Source organism: Heloderma suspectum, chromosome 4 (genome assembly GCF_057233095.1).
Source record: "Heloderma suspectum isolate Gila_16-S chromosome 4, 16-S_ref, whole genome shotgun sequence".
NCBI classification, from domain to species: domain Eukaryota; kingdom Metazoa; phylum Chordata; class Lepidosauria; order Squamata; family Helodermatidae; genus Heloderma; species Heloderma suspectum.
The window spans coordinates 137,593,030-137,614,226 of record NC_139461.1 but is presented as its reverse complement, the minus strand read 5'-3'; the positions used below and the strand labels follow the sequence as shown (position 1 = coordinate 137,614,226).

The window sequence follows — 21,197 nt, the reverse complement described above, 5'->3', positions numbered from 1 at the left end:
AGTCAGTGAATGCTGAGCATGCTCAGAGGCCACAGAATGCTGATTGTCAGTTGGAAAAGAAAAACAGAAAGCTGAGGGTGGAATGGTTTGCTGGAAGATGGCATGGCATGGCTGGCTGGCTGGCTGCAACCATGAACAACGGTGCTTCTGTTTGAAAGTGAGAATATATTGCAACATTTTGTTGCAGGTCCCAATTGTTCCCTCTAATAGTGAACTTAGTTGGTTGAGTGTCTGCTTATCGATTGGTAACAAAATGGGGCAACCCAATAAGAATGTGGTTCCTACATACTCTGGGAACTCCCTAGGTACACAGGAGTATACAAGTTTGTGAATTACAAGAAAAATAAATGTAATCCCTCCTCCAAAGAAAACAGGCTGACAGGGACCTGTGAATCTCCAGGATGTATGGAATGCTGAGGGGGAATGGGGGTGGAGGAAGTGGAGGTAGGGAGGAGGAAGAGGGAATTGACCTGGTCAAGCCCCTACTAATGGCTTACAGCATGGATAGGCAACTTTTAGCCCTCTGGATGTTTTGGGTTACAACTCCATTATACTTCACAATTGGCTACGCTGGCTAGGGCTGGTGGGAGTTGTAGGCCAAAACATGTAGAGGGCTTATAGTAGCCTTCCCCAACTTGATGGCCTTCAGATGGTTTGGACTTTAATTCCCACAAGCCCCAGCCAATGGAATTAGACTTGGAGGGGATGGATGCTATGAGGATTAAAAAGCTCCTTCCTGCCTTTTGCAGAGCTGTTTTAGGTGGAAGGAAAGAGATAGGGTTTTTTTTCCTTTTCCCACTCTCAAGAACCCATCCCATTCACCATTCAGCTGTAAATGCTCAGATTGGGGCTGGGAACCCCAAACCTAAGCCTTCCAGTGGTGTATTGCACAGCAGGGGAAGGCCTCATGGGGAGCTCTTTTTGTTCTACTCCTCACCAGGCTTGAACAGCACTAGAAAACTTGTGTTGCAGGCTGGCTGTAACTGTGCATGAGAAAATTCCCCTTCGGGGGCAGGAGACACATTGGAACATCTTGCTGCATATCTTACTTGTCTTTGGTAGCTTCCAGATGAGGCTTTACTTGTGCCATCACCCTGCATTATTCATCTTTCGCTTGTAACCCACGTATGTTTTTCCACTGCTGCTTCTGTTTGTTTGTTTGTTTGTTTGTTTTCTACAGAAAAATCCATTAAGGAGAAAAAGACACAATAGCTCTACTTTGGTAGTGCAAGGAGCCGTCCATCTGGAAGTACCCATAATCTGAAGAGTAAACCCCACTCTGTGTAGATGTCATGTTAAGCCACTTACCAAGCTCTGGCACCCTTGATTCTTGTGTTCCTTGAAAGCACTGAGTACATAGCCTTAGGGAAAAAAATTCCAGTCCATCTGTTGAGGCTCCATAGAGTATAAAACCATGTACCTAAAAGTAAAGAATAAAAGTACTGTGTTCCTTGTTTAAATTGGCATAAAATTAATTTTGGCTGTGCCACATGCAGCCCACATACATGTCCCCAACCTAAGGTTCCCAGTTTTCAGATCATCTCTTACTGTTGCCTCAGATGTGAAGAACTCGTTTTCCTCATGTGTTTTCTTTTCGGAGGCACACTCTATTGACATTTCTTGGTATGTGCTGTGTATGTAAAATGAGACCAAAGACAGCTGTTCCGGCTACTTCTTTTCAGTTTTGGACCAGTAATGACATGTATGTTTTTCCAGTGCAGGTAGTAATTTCCAGTGGAGAATTTGAATCCTGAAATAATTGATCTGTGGCATTAATTTTGCTCAGAAAGTCAGCTGTCATCTTGAAAGACATCTGACCAGTTTTGACACATCACCTTACATGCGATGAACCCATGCTGCAGTACATTCTGTTTATAATTTTCTTCTACATCATTAATGACTCTTTGGTCGGTTCCAGAGATTTGCCACCCCTTTACCCCTAAAGTTAGCTCAGTTGGCCTATAATCATTCGAACAGCGTCTATTGCTGTTCTTAGATAAGACACGTGTACAACGTGAAGTAGTTTCCATTTTTCAGGTACCATCCCTGACTTCACTGAGAACCTGGCCTTATGGCAGAGTCTTAATTAGATGTTTCAGTATTTGGTTCTGCCATCGTATGAACTTTAAGTCAAAAGACAAGGCAGTGCTTGGTCTTTTCCAAACAGTAAACAGGGTATGGCTGATTTCTTCCTTTGCCCCTGCTGCATGGTCCCAGAAGCGCAAATCTAGCCTTGGGCAATGGCTATGATACATAAGTACAGCCCTACTAGATCAGACAAGAGTCGGTTGAGTCCAGCATCTGGTTCCCAACAGTGGCCAGTCAGATGGCTCCATGAAGGCCACGAATAGGGAATTAATGTGATGGCCCTTGCCTGTTGTTTGCTCCCAACATGTGGTATTCAGAGCTATCCTAGATGAATGTGGAAGTTCCATTTAGGTATCATGACTAAAGGGGCATCTTGTCTCCTTTCTGCTGTGGTGGAAGCTAACCTTGCTCCTTGTCAGCAGCAGCCATTGGTGCTAGTGCTGTGGGAGAGCCCCTGTTGTACAGGGAAGTGATCTAAGAGTCTTGTTTGGGTGGAGGAAAGCTGGGCAAGGGCAATGCTTCAGTTATCTGGGAAAAGGAAATGTGAATGAAATCCATAAGCCTCCACCCCCCCTTTCCTCTGATGTTAGTCAAATTACAGACATCGCTGTAGCCTTCTAAAAAAGAGTAGCTAAGAGGGCTATCACAAAAGATTAAGGAGTTGAGCTCCTTCTGGCCTTTGTAAACCACCCAGAGAGCTTTGGCTGTTGGGCGGTATAGAAATGTAAATAATAATAATAATTCGAGCACAGAATGGGGCACCACTTGTCTCTTGTTGTCAATTCTAAGAGGACACCAGTTTGGCCTTGAGGCTACCAGCTGTAGCAAGGGCTTTTCATTATAATTCAGCATGAGCAGAATAATGCATCTGGCGATTATTGTGCAATCACTGCCTCATACATGGAATTTTACACCAGGTCCAATGTCGCCATCTTCCCTCCTGTGTTTTTCCACTGCTTCCCATATTTTCCCACCATTTCTTCTATTGTTTTTTTCTTGTCACCAAAAAATCCTTTAAGGAGGGAAAGATGGAGTAGCTGCACTGTGCCTTTTGATTGGCAGCTGTCTGTCTGGAAGCACCCTTGTTTTGCTTGTCCTGTACCAGGATGCTCCTGAAACTGTTGCAGCAAAAGCCTCTGCTTGTACTTCAACAAGTACATCTGCAGGATAGGATTCTGTTTAGGATTATTGCTTTTTGACCTGCAGTTTTAATGACCCAGCTTCTAAAATATATTTTGGGTGAACATTATTCCTGAACCCTCAGTTTTGAATACATTAATAACTGCAAGGTTCGCCTCAACTTCAGATGCAATTACACATCTTTATTTCTTGATTTTTTAAATAAAAAGTGTAAGTAAAATATTCACTAATTATTTTTCAATACCTACAGTACATCCAATCTCTCTGCCAGTTTTAGTTAAACTTAATAGTAACATGGCAACATCAGGATTTTTACCTGTTGTTCAGGGGATTTATGGGTTGTTATAGGGTTATCTGCGGGTTGTTTAATCCTCAACCCATAAAACTTGGGTTCACACAGCACAGCAAGCTACAGCACACCCCCCCCCCCCTGCAGCTTGCATATTCAAAATGGCACCCGGTGCACATCTCAGAGAGCTATGGGTTAAATAACCTGCAGTGGCTTATCATGGCATGTGAACCAAGTCAGTGACCAGGTTTGCATGACCATGGAGGGAAAATAAGCCATGGTAGCTTATTTTCCGTCCTCACATGTGCTGGTTGCGACCTGTCTAATTACCATAATTACCCTTGCCGGGTTGTTGTGATGACTGAACCCAGTGAGGGTGGATGGCTGGGGTGGTTTACAAACAGCCCTGAAACCCATGGTTTGTTTTAGGGTTTCAGGGTGGTTTGACCCTTTTAAGACTTTGTAGCAGCTACAAGCTAGATTTAACTTTTTTGTGGTCCATAGTGCTCTGGGTGCCATTTTTTCATTTTAAAAGTTTTGTTTAAAAAATTTTCAGGTTGCCCCACAGACTGTGGCCCATGGCAGCGGGGGGGGGGGGAAATGCCCTCTGGACATCCTGAAATTACCCATACTGATTTAACGCATGGTTTGTTGCTCTACCCGGGATTTGTCTGGCAGATGATTGAAAAAAACATGGTTTGTTTTCTCAATCCCTAGTTGTTTGTCTCCCTCCTCCTTTGCCCTATGCCTTCCTCCCTGTATCCCAAATGCCTTTGCAGTGCTGTAGTACTGGAGTGTAGAATGTCTGGTGTTTTTTACTGCTCTTGCTCACCGCCTCTGTAGCCTGATGAAACAAGCCATGAACAGCTCACAGTTCTGGTTTGCACATAATAACAACCCACGGTTTTAACAACCCAGAGTTCACAACAGAACAACAAGCTATGGGTTCTTTTTCTGGGTTGTTCATAGTTAACAAACCATGATTTGTTAGCATGGATACATTCACACATCACCACTCAACAACCCATGCTGTGGGTTAGCATTATGTGCAAACCAGACCATAATGTGATCAGGGTTAATACATGTGCATAGCTCTGAGCAGGTATGTGGGAGTACTTTGCAGGAGCATTTGCCTCACTTAAATTTGTAAAGGAAGAAGTCTCCCTGAATATATATACAATGAATGTCCTGACAGGCAATTATTTCTCCAGGCAGAAGAATGTTTGCCATTGACAGCAAGCAAAAAAGAAAATGCTTATTGGGGGAGGAGAGTCAAAAGGTTGGAACATAAATAAAACCTTTAACACAATAAACTTTCATTTATAATCCCTAATCACTAAGCCTCACCATTTTATTTGGACTGATAAAAAGGTTTGAAGCAAATGTGCCCTTACACTGAAGGGAGCATGAGAGGGACTTTCTATATTTCCTCCTCTCACATTTCATGTGCAGGAAGCTATTGGTAAAATCTGTTTTTGATTGCAACTTAGCTATCTAGAAAGCTTTAGGGCAATTAGAGAATTTGACCCAGCAAAAGTCGTTTTAACAAGGGTTTTGAAGAACTTTGAAGAAATCAACTGTACCTAGAATATAGGAATGATCACTTATTAACATGCTGGGTTGCATTGGAAAAAGCTAGACTATTTTCTTTCCAGTTTGAAATACTTGATTTGCCAGTGTTAAATTCAAAGGCCTGTATAATGGTCCTAGATACAACAGTTCAGTCAGGTTGTTAGTAGTTTTAAAGGTTTGCAGTAGGTTCATATGTATTAGACATCCTTATTCCCTCAGAAGGAAGATCGTTGATTTATTTTTCTGGTTGCAAGCATGTCATTCTACTTATTGGTTGTTCAAATAACTTAAACCTTCCATATTTCATTCATCAGTATATGATAGACAAAACCTTATTTTCTTTGTCACATATATTACGTGGTCTAGTTCTAAGTGTGTATGGAGAAAATACAATGGTTAGGTATTTGTTTTTGAGCTCTACAAATGCTGGAATACTTGTATTTAAACCAATGTATTTTTCTGGGGTTTTCATGTCTCTCATTTAACCTTTATCCTTTTGGTAGCTGTGTTTGCAAGTTGTTCCATTTAGATAGCATTTTAATGCTACTTAATGTCTGGCAAACTGATCCTTCAAGTAGTTCCCTGACATAAATATTGAAACAAATAGAGCTTGTTGTGGAGCAGATTCCTTGACCTTGTTCATTCAGGTAACATGATTCTTAACCTGTAATCACTTCTGAAAGCTTAGTCAGCTTCTTGTTAATGATCTGTATCTCATTCTAAATTCTTTCTTCAAACAATTAATGCACTGTATTTTTAAAGGCTATTTGTGTTGAACCAAGTACATCTTCATTACTGAAATAACTCAGATCACAGGACTTAATCCTCATGTGCATGTGTAAATGTTTCCTTTCTGGATGTGCTTATATGCTAATCATCATGCCATTAACTTAGTATTACTAACATGACTTACCAGTTACAATTTGTGTTGTCCCCCCAAAATCTCTAAACTCCTTTCCCTCCACCCACCAACCCATCTATTTTGTGTGCTACACTGTCTCCTTCACCCTTTGCAGAGGGCTAGAAGGTTTTAAACAATTATGTAGTGCTTTCCGTTGGAAGATAATAAAATGCTACATATTTCAGTGTGTTTCTGGCATGTTGTCTAAGCTTGCATTTTTTATCAGAATAAGTTAATGTCAAAATTAATTGGATTACTATTGTGCTTATGTAAAGCCATTCAGCTGAACATACTACAAAAACAGTCTGATGCATACTAGGGGTCTTCTGTTTGCTCCTTGATGCGCAATTGTCTTGGGTGTTAGCAGTCTCACAACCTATATTTGGAGAAAGATAAGTGGCCCCTGAGGAACTAAATTCCTTTCCAAAACACATTGGCCATAATAAAAAGTTTGCTCAAGCACCTGGGAATATCTTCTCTTCTGTTTTGGGACACATTAGTGCCTTCCCCTCTTGCTGTTCCCTTGCAATGGGTACCCACATTGCCTCGCAGTATGCCACCATACTTAAGAAAGAACAATATTTCCTTAGCTCCTGTCCCAGTTGTGTCTCCTCTACCTGAGATGCCTCAATGATAACAACTTCATCTAGATCAATGTGGAAACCTTTTTAGTCCAAGGGCCCAATTCTAATTTGGGAAACTTCTTGGGGACCACATTCGTTCCATGGGAGGGGCCAAAGGCATCATGGGTAGGGCCAAATGTGATGCTTACCAATTTTAAGCCTGCTCAGAAGTAAGCAGGACAAGCCTCTGCATGCCTCCTCAGAACTAAGTAGGATTGAATCACTCAGCAGCACTTTCAAATACCACTCCAGATACCAAGCTCTGCATGTCTACCCAGAAGTAAGCATGAGCAGCATGTTGACTCACAAGTAAGCATGTTTTCCTCATGGCTTTATTTATTTATTTATTAAATTTCTTAATCGCCCATCTGGCCGGCCACCCAGCCACTCTGGGCGATGTACAGCAGCACAATTTAAAACAGTAAAATTCTACATGAAAACATTATTTAAAAATACCACAACCCACCCCAAATGCCTGCCTGAATAACTAAGTTTTCAGTGCCAGGCGGAAGCTCATTAAAGAGGGGGCATGGCGGAGTTCCCTAGGGAGGGAGTTCCACAGAGTGGGGGCCACTACAGAGAAGGCCCTCTCCCTTGTTCCCACCAGTCTAGCTGTCCTGGCTGATGGGACAGAGAGAGGGCCATCCGAGGCTGATCTTGTTAAGTGGCCTGTCTGGTGTTGCTGGAGGTGTTCCTTGAGATAGGCTGGGCCGGAATCGTATAGGGTTTTAAAGGTCAAAACCAACACCTTGAATTTGGCCCAGAAAACAACTGGAAATGTCATTATTTCAAGACATTTTCCATCTCTAGTATTTCTATAAAAGTGTTCTTATTACATAGTTTTTAGAAATCATTTAGCAAGGAATAAAGGCTGGATAACAATATATAAATGCTTTGTCTTAAATTCTAAAAGAAAATATTTCATAATCCAAAGCTGTTTAATTTTTCAGGGGGGAAGCAAAAATGGTCCTTGGGAAAAAATGGAAAAAAAAATTCCAAATTTTTCCGGTTTTTTCCTGGGCCTTCACATCTCTAGTGGAAGGACATTTTAGCAAGGTGCCCTGGAAATGGTGTGTGTCTGAAATGCTCACATCAGATTGAGAGTTTGGTGCATTACCTTTTAAAATGTCCCTTGTTCAGCAGCCTCATGTTAAATTTATAGCTGGTATCCTAGGATCTCATGAGTTTGCTTCAGGTGTAAAATCAGTATGTTATCTTTTATCAGTTCTGGATGTGGCACCTACTTAACAGTATCCGCGCATGCGTTATCAGCATAGAAAACTAGAGCAAATTTTGTTGGTATGTTGGGGCAACCTGGGGACTAAGATTCACACTGTACTGTGTGTGTGTGTGTGTGTGTGTGTGTAAAACCTTTTTCAGGTTTTGTATTTTTGAATGTATAACCCTTTGTTATGACCTTTGGCATGTACAATAAATGTTTATACTTACGGCGCAATCCTATTGGGGTAGGCGGCCGCCTCCGTACTTGGAGGCGACCACCTATCCAATGCTGGGCAGGAGAACTGCGGAGGAGGTTGTCCCCTCCGCGCTTCAGCTGCCCTGCATTTACGGCTAGATAGCCAATTTCGGCTCTCTAGCCATGGGACCTTGGACTGTGGGAAGGGGCAGCCAGACAACACGGATGTGTCGTACCAGTGTTTCCGACTTTCCCGCCCCGACATGCCCCTAGGAACGCTCCGTTTTGGCCACTCTGCACTCCTCTTCCGAGTGCGGAATGTGGGGCCATTCTCCACTGCCTATGAGGCAGCGCCAGAGGGAGTGGAGGTCAGTTCTCAAGAACCAACCTCAGAGCGCGGGCTCCTATCCTGTGGTCATATAGCTGCTGACTAGCAGCCATAGGATTGCGCCCTTAATCTCTTTACCATGTTTACGTCCTGCTCAGTCCCCAGGCCTGTGGTGCTGTAATATGTAGACAGACATAGGAAGAAAGGAATACTGAATTGGAATGGGGAAATAAGCAGTGCATTTTTATTTGTATTACTTACATAATTGAGTTGTAAAAGATGCCAGGCTTAGAAGATCACTCATGCCTCTAGATTTTAATTTGTACTACTATTGCTGTATCTACTCGCAAATTGTCCATCTGTTTCTCAGTCTAGAAAAACGTTCAGGCTTCTTCTTGGATGGAAAACAAATGACTTGCCAGATCAATGAAACATTAGTACATTTCTGTTGTATTTGGGCTTAGGACAGAATTAAATAAATATACATTGGCTTGTGATATCAGATTTCTATTGGGTTATATATGCTTTTGTTAAAAGCTTGCTGAAGCTTATTGGAGGAGGACAAAGTAAAATTAGTGTATCTAGCTGTATCTAACTGTATTTACAGACTTTTTACTTCAGTCGAAATTGTAACAAAGGCATCTATGCATTATACAAAAAACACAAATACTTTGATTATTGAGGGAATTTTGTCAGGGAACTAAAATTTTAAATATATCCAGTTTAAGTGGTGTTGTTCTGTCACTTTATTTTTCCCTTTAGGTTTCTCTTTCAATTGTGATTTTACATTAACTTTACCAAAACTTCCTATAAATTTACTGATATAAATGAACTTCATCAGTATCCTTACTAACTTCACTTGGATTGGAATTACATTTAGGAGTAGTGATTACCATCACTGTGCAAAGTAGCCGAAGTTAACTATGTCAATGGAAAGCTATCAGTGCAGTTAACTCTGTTTTGATTGTAGGGAGCAACCCACAATGGGATTCTTCTGATTTCCAAAACTTCTCAGTTTCCCACATGAAATTACGGGGAGATGGTTGCAAACCACATAACTTCTGTATTTGGCAGCTGTACTGTGTGTTAGAACATTTGGCAGCTGAACTGTGCATCCAGAATATTGGAGTCTGTGGTATACTGGATATAATCTTCCTCACAGGGTTGTTGTGAGTATAAAAAGAAATACATTTATGGATGTTGCTCTGAGCCCCTTGGAAGAAATGCGATACACAAAACAGGCTATTGGAGAGATTATCTTCGCTTGCTCAGCAGCCCTGCCCTTGAGGACAGCTGCCAGGAGAGCACAAATTTTGATGCACTTGTAATGAATAAGAGAGAGGTTTGGGGAATTTTCTGATAATTACTGAGAAATGTGATGCAAACTCCAGAATGTCTACTGCCTCATATTTCAGTCATAGTGAAAACACTATACTGTTTTTAAAATCTGTGTTCTTCTCGGTTGTCATCATCTTGACTATAGACACAATTTGGAAGATGTCCGCTAATGGAAGTACCTTGATTATTTTCTGTCTTTGTCTCAAAAATGTAACTCCTTTTCATGCTTATAAGTTTGTCAAATATTCTATCACATTTAGTGGAATTAGTATTTCCACCTACGAGAAACAATTTTATCCAGGACCATTCCCCTAAAATTGATGCACAGAGTACATTATAATATTCAGAGAATGTTAGTGAACACACTGATCCTAAAAATGTTTGCATGAAGTAAATCCCTACAAAGTTCAGTGGGACTATAGTACTTATGATTGGGTGGATAAGCAACAATGGCTATTTTAATTCTGTCTTACGTATTTAGTGGGAGACAGTATTACTACTGCAAGAAATAAATCTTATCCATTGTTCTAGCTAGACATAATACCGTTGTAATGCAAGGGTTCAGAACCTTCAGAACCAGGGTTACAAAAGGCCTTTAGATTAGGCATCTGCCAGGATTTCTTCATTCCCATTCAGGGCAGGGACAGAGGGAAAGGCTGGGTTCAGACAATCAGTGGGGGAAACAACGCAGCATTAGTTGTGTCCCCTGTCCTCACACATGCTGGTTGCATGACTGGAATTGCCCTAATTACCTGCACCATGTTGCGGGTTGCTGTGTTGTCCAAATCCAGAGCGCAGTACAGGCATAGTAACTTTTCGTCCACCCTGGAATCCGTACTGCAAGCCATGGGTTGTAACGTGTGTGAAAAGTCACTATGCCTGCACTGTATGCTGCGTTCAGATGACACAGCAACCTGCAGGAAATGTAGGAAAATTACGTGCAGGAAATTAGGGTAATCCTGGTCATGCGACTGGCAGGGGCAGAGGAAACAACTGATGTGGTGTTATTTCCCCTGCTGATCATCCAAACCCACGGCTCCCCCACACTTCCTTTCTCTAGACGAAACAGAATGACTTTTGTATGTACTTTGAAAGCTATGTGTACACAAGCATGGGTGCATTACTATTCAGTGTCATTGCCATTTCAGTGTCTTTAGGCAACTTATTTTCCCCTAAAGCCTATCCTGGATCTTTGGAATGAGGTTGGAGAAGAAGGGGAATTGCCTGTACTGCTTCCTGCTAGATTTTTTAATCTACAGCTAGGAAGTTGCTTTTGGTAGAGAGCTGTATGAGCTGTGGATTAACATGTGTTAACATGTCAGCAGTTTTTCTTGCTAACTACATTGTATTATGACAGACTTTTACTTAGCCAGGACTGGGAATTCCTCAAGAATTATAAATGCTTTCTTGTTGCTTTGTTACTTAAAGATTTTCCTGACTTTTTAAGAGAAAGCTTGGAACACTGAATTTATTAATATTATTTATTTCATTTCTATACCACCCAATAGCCGAAGCTCTCTGGGCGGTTCACAACCATTTAAGTAGAAGTGTTAACTTTATATGTTACTATGTGCAATTTCTGTGGCTAATACCTTCACTGTAATTTATTTTTTGGGATGTGTGTTGATTGTTTCATGTGATCATCAGTAAAAGATACCTTTACAAACATTGTTTGGCCTTTGTTCATCTACAGACCAGTCTAAAAAGAACCAAATTCCTTGGATTTTTGCAGATTGCCTTCATGACATTGACACTGTTCCCCATCCGGCTGTTCTTTGCCGCTTTTATGATGTTGTTGGCCTGGCCTTTTGCATTCATCGCATCAATGGGATCTGCTGAGAAAGAACTAGAAAAGCCCCTCTCCTGGTGGCGGAAGTAAGTCACTGTGTCCATTTGGTTTGCTTACATCTCCCTGGAGGATTATGCCACAAGTGCTGTTGGCATGGCTTACTGGTTTAATATACTTAACAGTATTTCTACTTGAGATGTGAAACAGACCTATTGCAGAATAAAATACTTCAGTTCTTTTCCGTAAAGAGGAAATGAGAGTAGTCCCAAATGAGGCTTTTATTATGCAATCACCCTACCTCATTCATGGAATTTTAGGGGCTCCAGATAATGTCAACTTCCATTTGTAACCTTCCTGTGTTTTCCCACCATTTCTTCCCTCTTTTTTCTTACCACAGAAAACCCATTACAGAAGGAGAGGCGGAATTTGATTGGTAGTGCTAGAAGCCATAAGTCTGGAAACACCCTAAGGCTGCAGACCTCTGCATGCTTACCTAAAAATATTGAGCTCAGTGGGCTAATACACCCAAGTAAACAAGTAAAAATGCAAAGGATTGGACAGTTCAAAACCTATGTTTTTTCCTAAAGCATCCCATTTAGTCTGTACCTTTTTTTTTGGATCTTAATTTTGAAATGCATTTTTCAAAGGCATTGTTTCATTGTCTTTTTAAGGGCCACAGTAAATGTTAACATGCAAACACATATATTGAAACCTTAATGGCTCTTGCTTGTAGTGAAAAGCAACTTTAGGAGAGGCTGTCTTTAAGCAGAGAAGTGTTGGGGAAGAAGGCAGTGCCAGTTTTTCTTTTGTCAGTTTCGTCTCTGCCGCTATTTCCCCATCCTGCCCATGGGGTTCTAGACACATTCTTTCAAGAATAAACACATTTCTGGTACCTCACAAGGGTAAAGCAGCCACCAGGATTTAAATATGTGTTTACATGTAATGCGTAATTTGATCCTAGCAACACTTTTTATTTCTCCTATTCAATATATCTATGATGTAGTGTCTGTCCTGAATGTTTTTGACCGTGTTGTCTGCTTGCACAAACTGCTTAACTGCTTTATTTGATGCTCAGAGATGAGTTGCCAGAAGTGCTTACAAGTTCTTGAGGGGGCTGCTTCTTCTGGAAGATTTTCCATTTGTTATCTCTACCTGCTGTGCTGTGCAGTGCTAATCCCAGGATTAACAGAGGGTACATCTGATTGGGTAGAAATGCAAGGGAGTTGCTGAGCAATGTAGTCTTTCCTCACCTACAAATAGTCATATGAGAAATAATATAGAAAATAATGCTCTGCTATCTGTATAGGATGTTTGCCAGGCTTGGAGAAGTACCTTAAAAAGGAAGGAAGCTCCTTAAATGTCTAGTCCTGACATGTGCCTGCTGAGGTACATTTTAAGAGAAATCCACCCCCTTTAAAGCTCCTCAGCCTTTGAGAATGCTGCTTCAGCTGTGGCCAAGGTGGTTGTGAGTGTTCATGTTACTCCCTCGGTACTTTGTTCCCTTTTCTCTTAACCAAAGCTTTGCTTTGGTGGGTAATGGTACTGGTTGCTCTTGCTACTACAGGCTACAAATAAACTGACAAGGAGGTTACATAACAGCATACTGAATACTAAAACTAATGTCTGTAAGTAGAATAAATCTCTCTACTTCCTGGTAGTGAACATGTAGAAACTGTAGGGAACCAAAAGCTGTGGGGATTTAGGGCAAATGTTTAGCTGGAGTGAACATTAAAACTTTAAATGGTTTTTCCAGTTTACACAGTCATAAGAGGGGATATGGAGGGGACGTGCAGTGGGTCATGTTCAGCATAAATTGTTTGAGTTTATAAAAAAAAACCTATATTGCCCTCATGATTGGAGTGTGTTCATCTAAGGATATTTGCACAATTGGGGATAATAGTTTAATAATGGTCAAACATGATATAAAAATATTGTACAAATACTATATCAGCCACCTATCCTACACCAGGTAAAAGAACAAGCTGTGAACCACAAAGTCCCCAGTCTGAATCACAGCTCTGCCAGGAGTTTACTAGGTAGCCTGGAGCAAGGCACTCTTTAGTCTTGAGCCCCAATGTACAATACTAGGATAGTACTTGCCTTCCTTACAAGGTTGTAATAGGGATTTCAACAAGATAATGTGAAGTGCTTCACTTTGAATGCTCTAAAGTATTACACAGATGATGGTGATGATGATGAGAATTACAGCCGGAAAAATCATAACAGTTCCTTGTTTTGTACTCTTAATGTACAATGTTAGATAACGGGTATCTCTGTTGGTAGCCAGGAAGATGCCCTAAGAGTGTTCAATATTGAGGATTAGTGCCTCATTTTGCCCACAGAAGGCCACAAGCTCACTTGCTAAGGTACAGAGAAAAATGGATATGCAGCTCTGTGTGCTTGCATTATAAATGGGAAGTGCCAGGAGTATACACAATAGGAACCTTTTGGGCAGGGTTGTTTTTGCCTGCTTTGATCCACCTTCTGTGACGGGTACTGAAAGGGGCAGGCAGGTGACTAGAGGTGTAAAGGTTGTGGAGGTTGAAAGTGCACTCAGACTGCAATCCTATACACACTTACTGGGGTGTAAGGCCCACTAAATTCAGTGGGTCTTACTTCTGAGTAGACTTTGATAGGATGGCACTGTCAGTTGCACATCCAGTTGGCTTCAAAATTGCTATGCCTTTAATGATGATGAGGCTTAGCTTCTTACTCCTGGTTCTTCCAGTCATTTTGTCTGTGTGTGGAGAAGTATTGATCCTAGTTGCTAGGCCTGTTGGAGAAAGATGTGGGATGCATGCTAAAGTCAGAAGATGGCAGAATTGACTTAGGAGCCACCTTATCCTGTCTAGAATACTTGGACTGCCTGTCTAAAGTGACAGTTGTACCTGTTCTGTTTTGATATGCTGCCACCTTCTTCCTTTAGGGAAAGCTGCGGTAAAGCTGTGGGAAGCTGGGTTAAATTGCTGTTAACCAAATTTTAACTCTAAAATAACACAGTATTATATTATAACTTCAAATCACTTTCAGAAAATGAAGACGCTAAGATGAATTCTTGTTTTCAAGTTAACTGGGTAACTGCTCGTATGCTTTGTGTGTTATTTTAAAGTGACAACTTTGTGCTAATATTTCTGCATCTGTGGTATCTAATTATTTTCAGGGTTGTAGATGTCTTGCTGAAGGCAATCATGAGGACAATGTGGCTTGCTGGTGGATTCCATTGGATAAATGTTAAGGGCAAGCAGGCATTGCCCAGGGAAGCAGCAATATTGACTCTGGCTCCACATTCCTCATACTTCGATGCTATACCAGTAACAATGACCATGGCTTCCGTTGTTATGAAAGCAGAAAGCAAAGACATTCCTGTTTGGGGAAGTAAGTCAGAGAAATCCTTACCATCCAAATAATATTCACAGTGATTGCATTTAGTTCTGAAAAACAGTTTTTAAAACAGTACCAACTGAGTTAGGAGATTAATGAAGTGAGCAAATTTCACAGAACATTTTAATAAAATCTTGAATGTACAGAACAGAATTAGAACATACATTTTTTTAAAAAAAAAACTTATTGGAAAACAACGGGTGGTTCTTGCTTTTTAATGTTTCATTGCTGAGTAGGGATCATTAACTGTAATTTCGCAGGCTAAATCTGCCCCCGTGAGAATGATCAGTTAGTCCCCTGGTTGCCAGCCCAAATGTAAGAGGGATCCATAAAGAAAGGGATGGGACTTGTTAGTAAACCTCTTTGAGAGATCAGAAGAGATGTGAAGGCCTGGAAAAAAATGGGTCTTTTCATTTCCCCCCCAAAAGGGCTTCTTTTGTTTTTGTTTTTCAAAAAGAATTGTAAAATTGAAGGAAAAGAAGGGGGGGGGGAAAGGATTATGAAATATTTTCTTTTAGAAAGTGTTCATATATGGCTACCCAGACTTTAGTCTCCCTGAATGATTATTTCTGGAAATTCTGAAGCCATGGGAAGAAATAGTTTTTAATTTTTTCTGTAAGATTCCCAGCATAGATATTTCTTCCAATAATTAAAATTATTGATCTAATGTATCTTTTACTAATAGACATTTAGGGATGCTCCAAGTAATGTTCAACTTCCCAACATGTGACTAGAGTCACCATATCATAATATGTCAAGAAAATGTGCATTCTTGTCACTTTAGGTTTTGTTCTATAGAGTTCTGTGTTTCTGGACTTGTTTTGGTTAAATGCTATAGCAATAAGATCTAAAACCTGCATGTGAAGGAAACACTGGAGGTTATCCTGCCGCCGCCACCACGTGTAACGGAACAATGCGGAGACTGATCACTGATGTTTCTTTAGACAAAAAACCTTTGAGGCTTGAGTCTATGGAACTCATTGCCACAGTTTTAATAAAGTTCCCAAATAGATCTCACTGTTAGGGACTGCTGCCTCAGCTATAAAACCTTTAACTGCTGCCACCAAAATAAACCCGCTACCAGGGGTAAGCAACTTGTGGCCCTCCTGAGGTTTTGGCCTACAACTCCCATCAGTCCTAAGCAGCATAGCTAATTATGAGGGCTGATAGGAGTTGTAGGCCAAAACATCTGGAGGGGCACAAGTTGCCTACCTCTACACTATACCTAAAACAAACTCAGCAGCCTGGTTGTTATGGTGTAGGGACGGGACTGACATCACCGCTAGAAACAACCTTTCAAAACGTAAGTTAAGATCTTTATTATTAAGGAGAATTATTTACAAAAGGGTATACAGTGTCACTCTTCAAATAACAGCTTACAATTCTTAAATGTACTTAAATATGTTTGGTTACCATTCCTAAGAGTCTTCCCCAGCTAAATAAGCTCTCAATAGCTTTTCTTTCAGACAAGATTTGCTTAAACATCACTCCAACCAATTGTTCACAAACAAGAATAAATGCTGTATACTAGTCCTGCTCTGCCTCCAGCTCTTCCTGCTTCTTCTGGCTTCTAGGATGATTCAGATGTTTCAGGAACTACTTACTAAATGTATTATGTGCAACATGGTTTGTTCAAAATGTTACCATGTTTGGTATATTAAATTTAAAGGTTTAGCTTATTCAGACAATAATAATAAATTTACTGAGTTTATTTTTTAATGTTTTTAATTTTAATAATTTTATAAGAAAGCCAACTTAAACATACATCTTTTGTTCCTAAATTAACAAAGTGACTTTAGATTTGTAAAGAATGCTAAAAAAAAAGTATTGTGTATTTTCAATCCCCCCCCCCCACATTAACATTTTTAAGGAGCAGGGGGAAATGGGGGAACACGGGGGTTTTCCATGGCTTCAAAATTTCTGGAAATTTTGATCTCTAGGGTCATCACTCTCCTCAAATGGGCACTCTTAGTTGTTGACCAAGGATTTGAGTTTTCATTTCAATCGAATTGTTATCAGATGGGTTCATGGTGGTGGTTCTGGATTTTACTGCCTAAATTGCTCACTGAGCTGAAAGTGTCAGATAGTACAAAACATCCCTGAGTAATGTTTATGTTTATAAGCATTGTACGCCCCACCACTCACGCTATTCACACATACCCTTTCAAGTCCCTTCAGCATTGAAAAATCTCTCCATTGTAATAGCAGTACCCACTACAGTTGTTCCTGACATTCTGCACTTGTTGAGTTTCAAACACAGAGTTCATCACCTCTTTTTCTAGACCTTAATATCCTTTTTATCTTAGCATTTCATAAGGTTGACAAACATCATACACAATTTACATATAACCTCTGATAAAACCTCTGATAATTTAAACTTTGCAAAATACTAAACAAAATACTAAGCTGGATCATAAATACTATTCCAATAATTTACAAACAGTAACTTTTTTTTTTGTAATTCCTGATTTCATATTATCCCTCCTTTTCTTTAACATTTTTATACTGTGGTCCTGTACACAGTTAACCTGGAAGTAAGTCTCATTGAACTCAGTGGGGCATATTTTTCAGAAATGGAGGAACACTGTTAATATATGTTGGGTTCTCTGTTTCTACAATATGCTAGATTTCCCCAATAATTCTCTCTAATATAGAACACTATTTAATTTCCACTGTATGATGTACATTTTTAGCTACCAACATGCAAATGAAATTATGGTATATTGGTTTCCTGTTTACTCTTGCCTCCTCTTTCCTCTGTTTCCCTGTGTCAAATGTTAAATTGTAAGCTCCTTGGGGGAGGGCCCTGTCCTCTGGTATGCTGTACAGTGCCATGCACCCTGATAGCACTATATAAATCATAACTCTTTCCCTAAACTTGAACAAATTCACCTCTTTGGCAAATTCACCTCCCTGTTTCTTGAAGACTTCTTTTTCTCCATTAAAAAGGTGAGAAATACAACAGCTGAGTTTTGATTAGGAAGCCTTTCAAGTAGCGTCCCGTAGTAGCCATAAGATAAAAAAAATGTGGTGGTCCATACTAAAGAAATAGTCCTTGGTACAACAAAGATTCATTGCTTTAGAATAGGGTTTCTCAAACTTTCTATCTGCAGGGACCACTTGAGAAAGCTGAAAATGACTGATGCCCACCAGTCAAAATGGCCATGAGGGTCAGAGCAACTCATAAAATGTCAGCAGATGGAAGTGGAGTTTGGCATTATCAGCTCCAATTACAAAAATAATTTTATAGTGATACCTAATCCCCCTTTGGAAACTGCAAAATTCTTTGCCACAGCAATTTCCTTGTAATAGGGAGTTCCATATTTCAGCTTTCCTCAACTGAATACAGACATTAGCTCTGGAGGTATAATTACTCAGCTTCCCCATTTCAGGCAGAATTTGTTGATGCAGAGGCTCTAAGTAGAAAAGCCTTTTTGTTTTATTCCCCCCCCCCTTGGTACAACAACCCCACACATGACTCTCAAAGTGTTCTGACTCAGTTCCTGTCATTTCGTCTCCCTTTCTCTTTTCACTCTTAATTTATACACTGTCCCCAACTGCCAGTTTCTTTCATCCCTCCCTCCTGCTGCTTTTACACTCACTTCATCTTAGCACAGCTTCTTTCTCTGATCCCATTCGTCTTTATTCCCAGTTTTTAAAAATTTCTATTGTTAAAAATATTAGCCTTGCTCTCTAACCAACTCCCTTGTCACACTGCCTATGCAGTGTGCTTTTTAAATATTTTGCAAATATATTTCTGTAAACAGAGAAAAGGGGTAAACTAAAGTTGATGGAGAGTTGCCATTAACCTCCTGAGATGAGGGTGCAGGTTGCTTCCAAATATTTGTAGATACAGTTCGGGTCAAAATGACTCCAAAATCAGAATTGGTAAGTATAGTTCAACACGAACTCTACAAATAGCTCTGATGAAAACCCTCAGTTTTCCCAGGTCAGTTGTTTCTCCTTTGCTATATGACTATTATGATACCATGCAAGGCTTTATGGTGCTATAAGAAAAAGTTATGTTCTAGCAGGTTTTTCACACATACAGGTTTAGAACAATTGTGTTATGTGCAGAATGTCATAAGGATTTGAGGAAATCAATGACATTCAGGAATGAGTGAGTTTCATATGCATACTTCCTAGAAGAGTTTGCCCAGCAATGGCACCTTTGAAAACGCCCCAAGCATTGTTTCAAGGCTGTCGGTGGTGGTGGTGATGGTTAAGGTTCCCAGCAGGTGGCCTAGGTGAAGACGTTTCCTGTAAGGAACACATTTTTAATAACACAATCCAAAATAGCACCAGTCTGGCTATATAAGTTATAAATATGATATAGTGGCAATCATGTTCTACAACAGCATAACAATAAAATTGCATTGCATTGATTGTAGTCTTTATGGTCCTGCCCTTATGGCTGTTTCATAATATAAGATGTTCTGGCTTTTTTAGAGCTTTTGTTTTTAAACTAGAAGTACAATGTTAAACTTATCTCTCACACCATTATGAACAAAATAATCAATTTTCCCAATTATCTGAAGCTTCAAACAGTATTGAGCTAAGCAAGACAATTGCAAAAAAAAAGTGTGGGGAGAAAACTTTCAGTTAAAGTGACAATATGTAGATTAATACATTTATCAATAAATACCAGGGCTTTATTTTATTTTTGTTATTGTGTTCACTGCTGGTTCTTTTTTCCCAGCATAGAAGAAAGTAGCTGAAAGTTCTGTCATATCTTGTTCTGAAATGTTTTCCAGTTTATGTAGAATGTTATCTACCCATTGATATGCTAAATTAAACAACAATAAAATAATATACTTAGGAATATGGACATCTTTCTGTTTCTTTCCAGCTCTAATCAAATACATTCGACCCGTGTTTGTATCTCGATCAGATCAGGATTCCCGCAGAAAAACTGTTGAGGAGATGAGACGACGTGCTCAGTCTAATGGCAAATGGCCACAGGTACTGGTAGAACGTCTTGTGATCTGAAGGTATTTGTTGTCTGTAAAGGAATATCATCTACTTTCCTCCTAAGAGATGCAACTTCTGCTCAGAAATAGAATCCCCCTTCCCCTACATTTTGGCAACTGATATAAGGCAAATTTCCATCTGAGTTCTGAGTTCTTCATTGCCATCTTCACTTAGCACTTTTTCTCAATCCTGTCACTTCCCAGTCCCTTAATTTAATACTCGTATTCCCAGCGTAAAAACATGAAAAATGGTTCTGTTGGGTGATACCAACATTTGGTCCAGTTTCCTGTTTCTAACAGCTGCCAGCCAAATGTCGCTGGGTGTTCGCAAGGGAGAGCATGAAAGTTATAGCCCTCCCTAGTTGTTGGCAGAGTGGATAAAAATATTTGTTAATTTAATTATTTTGTTTAAATCTGATATTGAATTTTAAAAAAAACTTGATACAGTAAATGCGTCTCAAAATTATATCTGAAGTGTTTGTGGCAGGCTGGTTGGAGCACATTACTCTGATCCTTTTCAATTAGGATACATGCTTACTTGCTTGTGTCAGCAAATATATGAAATATTGGCCTAGTTCTTACTATCACTATGGCTTAAACAAGCCACTGTGGTTTGTTTAAGCTGCAGTGCATGCTGGGCACCATTTGCCTGATTACCTGGCTGGGCACAGCTTGTCATGTTCTCCGAACCTGGGTGGCGTGGTTTGTTTGAGGGGGAAACAACCCTCAAATAATCCATGGACTGTTGTTGGGTTATTTGAGGGTTGTTTCCCCCTCCAGCAAGCCATGCTGCCTGGGTTCAGACAACACAACAATCCATGCCCGGACAGGTAATTAGGCAAATAGTGACTGGCACACACTGTAGCTTAAACAAGGCACCGTGGCTTGTTTAAGCCATTGTGATCATGCGAACTAGGTCATTAAGTTGGAATCCTGAGTTAACTCAGCCTTTATTAATATTATTAATATAAATATTAAATCTCCATAGTTGTTTGTCCACAGCATCCATTGTTTAGGGTACGTTGCCTCTATATATAGATGTTCCATTTGGCTAACAACTACTGATAGGTTTATACTCTATACAATTGTCAAATTATTTTTAAAGCAATCTAAGCCATATGGTACTAAATTTCATAAATGAGTTATGTATTATATGAATTATTTCCTTTTGTCAGTCTTGGATGTAAATTGAACCTAGTGTCAGTCAGTATCATTCTCTTCTAGGGTTATGAGAGATGAGGAAAAAAGATTCTTCTCTACGAGCCATTCATAATTCTATAAAGCTCGCTTAGATCTCCCGTAGTCGTCTGTCTTTTTTTCTAAACTCAAATGCCCCAAATACTGTAGCATTTCCTCACAGG

General features: G+C 40.0%; 1 protein-coding gene across 1 annotated transcript in view; it reads left to right on the top strand.

Annotated features, from left to right (window-relative positions):
• Positions 1-21,197, top strand: part of LPCAT1 (lysophosphatidylcholine acyltransferase 1) — a 55,827-nt gene that overhangs the window by 7,718 nt on the left and 26,912 nt on the right. Inside the window, exons 2-4 of the mRNA XM_084850664.1 lie at positions 11,429-11,571; positions 14,646-14,860; positions 19,716-19,828. Coding sequence (XP_084706790.1) covers positions 11,429-11,571; positions 14,646-14,860; positions 19,716-19,828 — 471 coding nt within the window. The remainder of the gene's footprint in view (positions 1-11,428; positions 11,572-14,645; positions 14,861-19,715; positions 19,829-21,197) is intronic.